This window comes from Neolamprologus multifasciatus, chromosome 10 (genome assembly GCF_963576455.1).
Source record: "Neolamprologus multifasciatus chromosome 10, fNeoMul1.2, whole genome shotgun sequence".
In the NCBI taxonomy this organism is placed as follows: Eukaryota; Metazoa; Chordata; class Actinopteri; order Cichliformes; family Cichlidae; genus Neolamprologus; species Neolamprologus multifasciatus.
The window spans coordinates 20,872,363-20,884,655 of NC_140448.1; the positions used below are offsets into that span (position 1 = coordinate 20,872,363).

A 12,293-nucleotide genomic window follows, 5' to 3' on the forward strand; every position below is an offset into this window, starting at 1 on the left:
TTTGATATGAAACTGGACAGGGATGAACCCACCACAGCGTTTCTGTTTGGTAAATAATACGCTCATTACCTGCTTATTGTGTGACATGACTCTGAATTAGTCTTTAAAAATAAGCTGTACGTCAGTGTTAACTGCACATGAGGATGTGTTTGCATATGTTTACTTAATTATTTGACACTCTGGACATGGTTTTATTTCAACACTGTAATATTCCATGGTGTTGTATGTCTTTAAAGTTCTAGCTTGTCATTTCTTTCTGCCTTGTAAACTTTACCTTTTCATTCAGATATAATTTATTGTTATATCTGTCTACCATCTCCTACTGAGTCATTTAGAGGTCACAGCTTTAAAGACCTGATATTTTGAGGGTGCAAAGCACTTGAAAAGAATACTAGTTGTTATCAGCTTCTAAAACAGCACCAGGACACTTAAGGCTTAAAATGTTAAGCACTGAAATGAACTGTAGTGACAGACACTATATATCTACCAAGGTTCAGATGAATAACTGCATCAAATTAAGGCGTATTTTTATTGCCGTTTCAATAGAGAGGCTCATATTAGAATGACTGCTGCTTGACGTGTCCTTGATTTGAGATACTGCAGTGATACCCCGAGGGACGAGTTAGCTCTTAAGCTCTCTCGTTTCATGGGGAAGAGGAGAGGTCAGTCACATCCACTGCACCAGTGCTTCTTGAGCTCTGCTGGCTGGAAGTGTGTTGATCAAATAAACTACAATAATGGAGATCCATAAGCTTTCAGATAAGGTTTTTTAACTAGTTGGGCAAATATTACAATTTTGTATAAATATATTTTTCTGAATAATAAGTGATGACAACTGCTGTCATCTTTCAAAAGTTCCATCTTTTATACTTTCATGCAGTCCTAGACTTTTGCAGTTTAAGGTTTCTTAGAATGAGCACAGTTTGCAGTTTCATTCTGATTGCTGGCAAGTCAGCATCATGTCATTTCATAAATACTGTGCACTAACCTGACAGGGGAGGAGTCACTGGAGGCAGAAGATATTGGCTGTGGACTGGAAGGGGCTGAGAACATCGGCCAGGAGGGCGAACGTGGTGAAGTGGGACTGGAAGACGTTGCACTGAAGGACAAATTTACAGAGAATGACATGTTGATAGAATTGGATAAAAACAGGATAAATAACACCTCATGTTTATACCCTAAAGTACTGGAAATTAGGTGTGACAAGTGGCAAGTGTGACTTTAAAGCAGTTTTCAATGTACCTTGTTGGTATGCTGGCGCGAGGCTTCGGGTTCAGCCTGGAAACACACACACAAGAAAAGAAGACAAAGTGAATCAATCAGTCGTTATCAGTGCATTTTATTACACACAGAAGTGTTTCTGGACTTGAGAAAATACATTGTGGAATGAATTTGTACATTATAAATTGAGAGACAGTGATGTCCACAGTTCTACATGAAAGTTTTCCACTACATGAGGAATGAATGACAAGTCAGCAAAGTAGCCCTCCAATCTCGCTTGGCTAAAATAGTGAATCCAAAAGCCAAACCATACCAGGAGAAATTCTGTAAAAGTGTAATGTGCTTCTTGTTCAACTAAAACAACAAGAATAATGGAGGCTAATATGGAGGCTCTTTGAATTTTCCCTTGGTGAAGTCCGAACACAGTCCCAGTTGAATCTTGCGGTCTGTAAACACAGTGGGTAGAGGTCAGAGTGTGGATGTTCTCCCTGTGGTTGCACAGGTTTAATTTTCCACTCATGCTGCCCTTGACCAAGGAATTGGTGTGCATTTGTAGTTGTCTCCTGGGTGCTGCATAGTTGATTCCCACTGCCCCTAATAATTAGGATGGGTTAAATGCAAAGACATAGGAGGATAAACAAGATATTTATCCTTACATGTAACAAAAAAAAAACATCAAGACTTTAATTAGGTGGGGTGAGGGATATAAAAAAAAAAAATCACTACAAAGGACTGATCCAAGAATCAGTTGTAGTGATACTCTTTGTAAGAGAATAGTCATAGATGCAGTTTTGGTCAATATGGTGATGTTAAATGTATTTCAACTTTCTCAGCAAGATCCATGTCTTCACCAGAGATGGGCAGTAGCGTGTTAAAATGTGTGTTACTGTAATCTGATTACTTTTTAAGTAAAGTAAGGGATTACTATGGCAAAAAAGTAATTAGATTACTGTTACTTTCCCATAAGCACGCTACGTTACCGCATTACTAAACCGTGATTTTGTTTGTGATGTTTGTGGGAGTGTCTCGTGATAATGACGAATAAGCGTGCAGCGTCCGTGGCAGCAACAGACGTGTGTAGATCAACAATGGATAATATGGATTGTGAAGGAGAGTACAACCATGCAGCGTTTAAAGCTCGAAGTACGGACTTTACTTTGAGGTCGATTCTGTAAAAAAGTGACAAAAACATTAGCATCTGCTGTACACTGTCCGTGGGAAAAAAAACTTTTCCTACAGCGAAAAATTAAACTTCAAATCTGAGCAAGCACCTAGCACGCTGCCATGGGAATGTGAAATTCACAGAGAAACCCCCGGATCCCTCCACTGACATGACTGCTGTGGCACTGGGCAAACCTCCACATGCCCCACTCTTGCTAAACAGGTAAAAATAGATTTAAGAACAACTGTACTTAGTGCCGCTAAATCTTTCCATCTTGCAAGTACTTGCATCTATTTGAGTGTAAACACAAAACATTGTTTTAGTTCATATGCTGAAATATGCAGAGAATAGGTTAAAATGTTAAACAAATTTCTTCAAGTCAAAGACTGTTGCGTATAATTTAATTTTTGCTTGATGCGAAGTGCATAAAGTTAAAAGATTCAAACTAAAACAAGCTTTAAAAAGAGACTTTCTCATTTGATTCAATTTTATATGATGGATAATGCAGAAAAAAAAAGAAGAATTGGGCTGAAAGATATATTAATTTATAACACATTCAGGTTGCGTATTTAAGAATAATAAGAATAAGAAAAACTTTTTTTTTTTTTAGAACTTTGTTTTTTTTATTTACCCGAGGGAAATTATTTTGTCATACACATGCTCAATGCAGCAAGAGAGACAGAGGAACAGCGTAATAAGTTTATGTTATGTTTTGTTTTTAAAAAGTCACTAAGTAATAAAGTAACTATTTACCTCAGAAAAGTAATGGGATAACTTTCTTAGAGAAATAATAATAAAGGAACTTGACCAACACTGGTCTTCCCCAAAAGATTTTTCATTCAGTCTTTCTAATCCAATGATGCAGGATGCAGATGAACTGACACTTTTAACACACAAAGATTACATAAAAGGCAACACCAGATTGTTTCAGAGATTAAAACGTAAATGCATCACAGAAAACTGGCATGTAAATTAAGCCAGCAGAGTCACAAAGAACCAGAACACCCACTGTTGTGCATTCACAGCACTGAAAACACAGCCATGCTGCTGTGCATCATCCCCTACGTCAATGTTTATTTTGGGCTTTCTTTTGGAAGCCTTTGCTTCTTCTTACTTGTATTACTCATAAAAGCTAAATACTAAAAAAAGTGGTATATTTATACACCTATTTCTAAAATGAATTTTTCCTGGGAGTCTTATTTGCAGGTCTTCTTATACTTATTCTTAATAGCACAAGCAATTTGCCTCAATTGTTTAAAAAGATTTCAAACTGATTCTTGAGCTACTTCTGATTGCTTCAATCACCAGGAATCCAACAAGTGAACACATTTAACTGGCCTTTAAAATACTCAATTTGCCCCCATAATCAGTGACAATTTATTAGAAGAATGGAGTTAAAAGGACATATTATAGCCAACAGTGCCAACATAGTAGCATTTGATATGTTATAGTGGATTCAAAAGGTAGCCAGAAAGTACAGGAAATCTGAGTAGAAGTTTCTATTTGTGAAATACTTTGAGAGGTAATTTTAAATTCTATGAAGATTTTTTTTACCATACCAAAAAGAAGTAGTAATTTGAATGAACAGTGAGGTGAAAAATTCTATATATCCTTCCACTAAAAATGGTAAAAAGAGAGAAACTCTAATAAATGGGCTGCTGTAAAGATATGGCTTCTTTATTATTTTATTTTAACAATCTGCACCTGCCTAGCAAAAGCAGACTGTACTCTTTTTCTTCCAGTGTCAGATCAATCTTCTCATTCATTTTATATAACATCACATTGGTGAGTCAGAGGATTATTATTTTTTTCCTCTTATCTCCCTCTCTGCACAGCGTCAACAGATTCATAATCGGCTCTATTCTATATTATAACAGCCTTTCCCTGTTTCTGATGATGTAACATATGGTTGCTATGGTGATGTAGCTATATATAAAAGTTAGTTTTGTGATGATTTGTTTCAGGGACCCTGTGACAGACTGGCAAGCTGTCCAGGGAAACTGAATAAGCTGAGGATGGATAGATGGATGGATGGATGTTTTAGGGACACTACAATAAAAGCATCAGTAAAATAGCTTTTAGATCAGTAACTCAGTGCACACAGAACAAGACAAACACAAAATCAAAGATGATAAGTGATACATATATCTTTGTTGACCTTAGAAACATCTAGAAACAGTTTCACCCCCTCCATAATTATTTTGGAGCTTTTCTTACACCATCAGTATTTGGCAACTCCAGAGTGAGAGAAGTATGAGTTGGAAGATCAATCTCGCAACTTCTAACTTCTAACTTGTTAATTTACTTTAGAAAATAAATTATTAGAAAGTCAAACTATTTCAACTTGATGTTAAATCTGAACTCTGGTAAATAAACTAGTAACAGGACAGGAAGTGAGATCATTTGGTTTAAATAAGCTCAAAAAGGCACTTTGATATTATCACCGTGGCTTTATCAGGATCAGTAGAGTCACAGTAACTGATCCACCCTTTTCTACTTTATTCTCCACTCAGAGATAAATCAACATTAAAAAAAAAAATCAATCAGTGTGGACAGCACCCTTTAACTGTCACTAATCACAGATCACTGTGATAGACACGGCAAGAGGGGACCAACTTCTATGTCAGTAAAACTATGCAAGGATACATTTTGAGTCTGTCTTAATTTTAAATCGTCAATTATAAATAATCGGAATATTTCATGGTGAATCTCGTGTTTATTCTGCAACGAATATGACCTGTACTCATTGAATCAGCTGCCTGATTTTTTTCTTTTGTTTTTAAAGTGGATTTCATGCTGCTGAGTCACAACACCACCATGCAGTGTTTGCCTCTGCAGATGTGAGAGCAACAAATACAGTTTACAGCCTTAAACAAGAATTTATAGTTTAACAAATAAATCAGATTGACCCCAGAATTGCCTGCAAATGTTGAGTCTGGACTCAAAACACAAGGGTGCGAAAAGCTCTGAGAACATTTTAGTAATGAGAATCATAAATTTTACTTACTTCTTTTGTCACAGAGCCCAGCATTACTTGTACGCTCTGAGAGCGAGGGAAGATTAAAGTAGTGCAGAGAAAAGTGAGAGGCTGGTTTTTACTTATACTACATGTCCATTTTTACTGATGGTGGCATGAATTTATCCCTTATTAGAGGTCTGAAGTAATCAGTGTAATATCTGTAGATCTGAGAGCAGGAAGGAGAAAAAATATTTATATAAACAAGCTGTTTATCAATAAAAGCAGCCAAAGCAGACACATGTAATCTGGTATTGCATGTGTGTAAAAGGGTGTTATGTTGTTAGGAGGGACTATCTTGATGACAGCCTGTCTAAAAATCCTTAATGGATGTTTTTCTTCTTCCTCTCATTGATGGCACGTGAGTGTGTGTTTTTCAATCACTCTCTCTATACTAATCAATCTCCAGTAAACAATAATTTTTTTGCTTTGCTTTCTTTTCATTAAAAATAAAAAACAGCACGATAAAGACAAAACAGTTCACTGACTTTCACAAAGAGACAAGAGCAGAGCAGAGCAGAGCAGGAGGTTTTTGGCATTTACATTTTCACCTTAGCACATCAGGTCCAGGCCACCGTCGACCTCGTAGATTTGACCCAACTCAGACCCCAGTGCATTGCAGACTGACATCTCTTTTAGGTTTGCCTCTAGACATAGTCAAAGGTTTGCAGGTTTGTAAAAAGCACCTGACAAATAGTAGTAGGGAATAGGAGAACAGACAGAGCTGACGATGTCAACCGGTTGCTCTGTAGCTCTGCACATATGATGAGGTCGCTGAGGCTGGTTTTTCCTGCCAATTTGTGATGTGGCTCTTGGAGAATATGAAATGATGATCCGAGCTGGGATCAGAGTCAGGTACACATATCTATCTTTGCCTTGGCAGCTCGTTTGTGCTTCACACTTTGCTGGCTACTCCAGTCCAGCAGCTTAGGAAAGACTCTCTTTTCCCCAAGGCGTAGTGTATTCGCTCTGGCTGAAAATCCTTCAACAGCTAAATCGAAAATCTTCTAATGTGTGTCTGTTCACACTGAGCTGGTAGAGTTTTGATTCCATGCTGGTCATTTTTTTCTTTTCTTTCTCGATTGTAGGAATTTTAAAGGCCTTATTTTCAGAGGATGGGTAGGCAGGAAAGCAGGGAGACAGCAAATGACACCCAAACCTCAAACCAAGTACCCTGCAGTAACCTTTGGCATATACACCAAAAAGCAGAAGTAAATAAAGCAAAGTAAATTAAGCAAGTTCAAATTTACCTTTAACATGCTTGGAGACATACAGTGCAAACAGAAAGGGACATAAAGTATAAAAAACAATTACATCAAACATACGGTTCTGCCCAAGCACAACTATAAGGGGATAAAAGGAAAAAACATAAGAATAGCAGGCTTTGAACATATAATTGCATACACCATTAGGTGCTCTATCATAGCTCACAGGTTGTTCACTACAGTCATTAAATGCTTCTTCCTTGTGACTCATAAAGCAAAGACTTTCCAAAAAAGCCCTTTTCTCTGTCCGCTGTATTCTTCAGAGTATCTCTTAAAGCACCTGTTCCTGCTGTGCATTCTTATTTCTCCCCTCATTTCACATATCACGAATAACACTTCTCTAGACACCCTAATGTGGTGTCTAGAGGGCTCAGTTAAAAAATAAAAAAAATCCCAAATACATTTATTATTACACCTGGAATATAAAGTATGTGTTTTAAATCACTCAAATTATTAAAAGATGAAAAATGTAAGTTGTGACATTTTGTATCATTAGTTATTATGTAAACCCGCTTGTGAGGTGTTTGCATAAACATTTTTTCATCCGTTAGCTTTCTCTCCATCAAGCAGAGCAGCAGTTGCATGGGGCCCATTAAATTTCAATTGTATCACTACAGCATACGGGCATACATCTTTTGTTTTATGTTGTGCACACAATATAGAGTATACTGTCTATATACAGCCATTGGCTTTCGTTTGGAAAAAATGCTTTCAGTAATATTAGTATTAAAGCTAAAATGATGCTTTTTTTTTTTGGGGGGGGGGGGGGGGGGGGGTTACTTAACATGAGTTTCCAAATAATCTTGCAAGTGCTGGTGCTCTGTACTTTTTAATGATTGATCTATTGTGATTAGTAAAGATAGCATTTAAGCCAAACATAAGCAGTTATAACCATAACAAACAGGAAAATACTTCAAATACATCATAAGGATGGCTCTAACCGACCGCGTGCTCAGTGAATACCTCAGGCAGCAGAAACCCAAGAAAGTAGAGGATAAGGAGGATCCATCATGGAAAGATAGACCCCTATCTGTACCACCAGCAGACCGAGGAAGTGGCTGACATCCAGAAGTCCTACCAGTGGCTGGACAAAGCTGGACTGAAAGACCGCACAGAGGCAGTAATCATGGCAGCACAGGAACAAGCTCTGAGCTGGGGTCTATCACATCAGGCAAGACCTCAGGTGCAGGCTGTGTAAAGATGCCCCTGAGACAATCCAGCACATAACAGCAGGGTGCAAGATGCTAGCAGGCAGGGCATACATGGAACGCCATAACCAAGTGGCCGGCATAGTGTACAGGAACATCTGTGGCGAGTATGGCCTGGAAGTTCTGAGGTCAAAATGGGAGATGGCCCCAAGGGTGGTGAAAAATGACCGAGATAAGATCCTGTGGGACTTCCAGATAAAGAGAGACAAAATGGGGATGGCTATCCAACCGGACATAGTGGTGGTAGACAGACGGAGGAAGACGGCCGTAGTGATAGATGTAACAGTTCTGAATGACAGCAATATCAGGAAGAAGGAAGCTGCAGAAGTACCAAGGGGTCAGAGAAGATGTGGAGGGTGAAGGTAACAGTGGTGTTGAGTCTATGTTTCCACAGGCTCCGCTAGTTTAGAGACTTATTCCTCATGAAGAACGAAAACAAGACAGAACATCTTCAACCGGTCTTTTACTCGCTAACGAGGGAGAGCTTTGGTCAGAATGAGGCAGTGGAGCAATGCACCTCACCTGTCTCTAGCCCAAATCCTTCAAAGAGCAGCTCCCCTCGTAGCCTTTTTATTGACATGACAGTTACAATACACATCACAGCACAAGCACCTCCCACCGTAACCCCCCCCCCCCCCCCCCCCAACCCCAATGGTTCTAAGACAAGGCACTATGTGTGTTTGTGTATGTGTGAGCAAGAACTTGTGTGTGTGTGTGTCATGGGGGTGCATTTGTGTGACCTGCTCACCAAAAGGGTCATAAAAGCAGGAAGCTTACAACAAAAGAAACAGATCTTTCAGATAAGATGTATCTACAATAAAACCTCCCCCAGCACAGAATGGCTGGAGAGGTCTACTGCTTGAACTAAGACTTTACAAATTTAAGATACACAATGACAACATTCAACAATTTGACTTAACAAGTGGTCCCAGTGGTAATAGGAGCACTAGGTGCAGTGACTCCCAAGCTAGGGAAGTGGCTCCAGTGAATCCCAGGAACAACATCATCAACAAGGGCAAGAGGTATGTTTCTGTTCTGTTACAGTCCACAGCCATACTCAAGTATTCAGCAGCCAAAAGTATTTTTGTTGTTTGATGAAGGAAACCTTACAGTACTGATCGCCGTTCATTTCTAACATTAATCAAAGTTCAGATTAAAGATGCAAAATTGACACAGAACTCACACAAATAACAAAGTTAATAAACAAAGGCTGGGTGGAACAATAGCAGGCTGTTAAATTAAAAAATGAATTCCAAGCCGTGGGAGATAATAAAGGAGAATGAGTGGCAGTATCAGTGGAAGAGAAGGAGAAACAATTATTGGTGACAGACTGGGCCTGCAGTCTTTATAACTAGGTGTATGTTAACAACAAACAGCATAAAATAATATCAGGATGACAGACAGAAGATATTGTTTGTGTTCCTGTACATTTGTGTGTCAGACCATATGCGTGGCCAACCTTTGTCTTACATAAAAACATGGTTATTTTCAGCAGGAGACAGGTTCAGTCAGCCCTGTGATAACATTTTTATCTCAGCTGGTTTCAGTTCTTAAACTGTCAATCAGACAAGATAATCTGACAAGCGAACACACTGTGAGAGGTAAATCTGAGATACTTATTACCATACCAACTTTTTAATGCCATAAATTGAGTTTTAAACTAAAAGTGCACTGAAAAAACCAAAGTCACAATCTTTTAGAAGTTGGATTTAAGGTGCATCGACTCCACATGGGACATGTCATCTGCTGCATGTCACCCTCTCGTCAGTGAAGAAAGGGGTTTATGACTAGATGTACGTTTGCCACTTTTGTCATGCTGCTTTGCAATAGATCATGAAAGAAAGAAAAAAAAACTCAGCTTTTGCACAGCATGACAAATATCAAGTACTATTTATGCTTTTTCATTGTATCAAAACCTGCTTGGCTAGATTATGCAGCAGCTATTTTTAAATTTTATTCATTCGGGAGAAGCAGACAGCTGCAGAACTTCACCAGAATCTTTTGGGATTTAACCAGCCAGTCAAAAGTATACTTCACTAAGCTCCTGGCAACCATAAATGGAGATGTATACTGATATACAAATATGTGGCACAGTGTTTCATCAGTGTGATTGAAAACAGTTCACATAGTGTATATATTTTTTAGTTTGTATGTATATTTGAAGTTAAATGTTTTCATATTTGTGCACAGAGCTTTATCTGCTGTACCTCATATATTAATATGTTCAAAATACCCTTTAAAAAACCATTAGACTGCTAAGTTATCTTTACTACCTTAATTTTCTTCTTAAAATTCTTGTTAATTTTATGTAAATCACCAACTGATAGATGCTTTCAGTGAACAAAACAAGTCCATCACAGCTGTCACAGGGCGAGAGGCTGCGTACACCCAGGTCACTACTCTAATGGACAGAAACAGCTCGCTCACATCTACTGCCGATTTAGAATCACCAGTTAGCCTAACAAGCATGCTTTTGGACTGTGGGATTGAGCCAGAGTCCCTTATGAAAGATGCACACTCCACACAGAAACGCCCCAGCTCTCCAGTGCATTCGAATCAAGGACACTCTTGCTGTGAGGTGACAGTGCAAACCACCACACCACTGTGCCATTTTAATGTTTAAATCGAGTGCACGTATTTATGCTGGTGCATCTGTTATAAGCTACTTGGGTTAACCTTATTTTGTAATGCTGTCCTACTCACAGTGATGTGGGCCGGTTCTGCCGGCTGTCCTGCTCTCCATCATTGCTTGTCAGGCTGTGTCTCGGGGTTCGACCTTGGCTGCTGCTGCTGCTACTGCTGCTGCTGCTGTTACAGTTAGCAGACGAGGACACCGAGTGTTGCAGGTCAGCAGCTGTGGCATTGCCAACACTGTTCCTTTTCTCACCTGTAAGAGTAAATGTGTGAGTGATGTATTCCTTGGGCCTTTCTCATTTCAGAAAAATGGTTTAAACTATTTAGAAAAACTGGCAACCACTCTCACTGAGATTAAAACTCATATGAGATTTTTAGTAGATGCACCTATGGTATTAGTTTGAAAATCCTACGTTGACTCGTTGCTGGGTTATCATATTCACAAACTCGGGTGTCAAAGCCACCCGTTCTTCCGCTCACCTGGCGGTGTGACGAAAATACTCCAACAGCCTTTTACAGCTGAGAGGTAAAAACCTTCCATTCTTATTTAGTGTAACAGATTACTGACCTTTAGGGGTCACTTTTTTTAATTTTTCACCAAAGCTTTTAATAGGGAGCTCCCTTTCCCCCCCGCTTACAGCATTATTTTGGGTGCTTTATTCAAAAGTACAAAAGGTCATTATGAGGTTTACTTCATAAGCTGTTAGCAAAAAAAATTCTGCTGCAATCTTGCATGTCTGACAAACTTTCTCCCTTTAATAGGTGGCTGAAGGAATTAGGATTAGGAATTGTTCTGTTTGTTGTTTGGTTTGTTTGGTATACCTGCGTTGTCTATGGTTTAATGCAAACAAACAGATGCTTTTAAAAAAACCAAAAATTAAATAAAGAAATCCCAAAAAAAAAAAAAATCATTTGCATGAGGTCATGTCCTTCAGCTTACCCTTGTGGGAATGTGTCGGGGTGTGGAAAAGCGTGAGTGGCCTTTCGCTGCAGGAAGGAGTTTTGCTGTCTGTGCTCCTCCTCCTGGGTGTTTTCAGCTGCGTGTTGGACAAAGAAGAATTCGGCATGTCCCTGAATATCTGCACAAACAAGACAATCAGAATTAAATACAAACTAAGAAACAGCACAGTGCATGAATATGTAAATGGTGCTTTGGCAAATTTAAACTTGATTCCAGTGATATAAAAGCAAACAATAATTCACCGCCCTTGCCCATTATGTTGAGGACAACATTAATTCACTTGTGAGCAGAAGCATTACACTGAATATTAGTTCTTGGATTTTTTTTATTTTGCAGCAGAGCTTCAACCATTGCAATTACAGAACACTGCAACAAAGCTGCTTGCAGCTGCGTGTGAAATGTCTCTTAAATGAGAGTAATTATATATGTAGAGATTTAACAACAGGGGACATTGCTGGGTCTAGTCTGAGATTTGTGGCAGTGATCATGGCATTACTGAAATTTTCTTCCACTTTAAGTACAGTCAGGAAAGTAAAATCCCCACGATGTGATAAAAATAAACACAGCCAGTAATTTTTTTTTTACCTCCGCCTTCCTCGAACCGATTACATAAGTCTATTAGTTTTCAAATATGCTTTTCAGTTTTTTATTGCAGGCTGTGTTAATCGCCTGTGACACTGTACATGCTTGTTCACTATAGTGAGACAAGCGTGTTAAAGATTTTTGCTTTCTTTTACTATATTTTCACACATTCCAGTAGATACAGCAGTGTCTGGGAAAGTCAAAAGACTGAGGAGTGACAACTTGAGCTGTGTGTTTGTCTATG

The 12,293-nt window shown here is 38.8% G+C and overlaps 1 protein-coding gene across 3 annotated transcripts in view; it reads right to left on the reverse strand.

The window, feature by feature from the left end:
- LOC146510192 (rho GTPase-activating protein 26-like) overlaps window positions 1–12,293 on the reverse strand; it is an 88,519-nt gene that overhangs the window by 9,924 nt on the left and 66,302 nt on the right. For all 3 annotated transcript variants that reach the window (XM_085175452.1, XM_085175454.1, XM_085175453.1), the window contains exons 20-23: window positions 11,447–11,585; window positions 10,576–10,759; window positions 1,243–1,278; window positions 989–1,099 (exon numbers count right to left, since the gene is read on the reverse strand). In XM_085175452.1, the coding sequence (XP_085031578.1) occupies window positions 989–1,099; window positions 1,243–1,278; window positions 10,576–10,759; window positions 11,447–11,585 (470 nt within the window). The remainder of the gene's footprint in view (window positions 1–988; window positions 1,100–1,242; window positions 1,279–10,575; window positions 10,760–11,446; window positions 11,586–12,293) is intronic.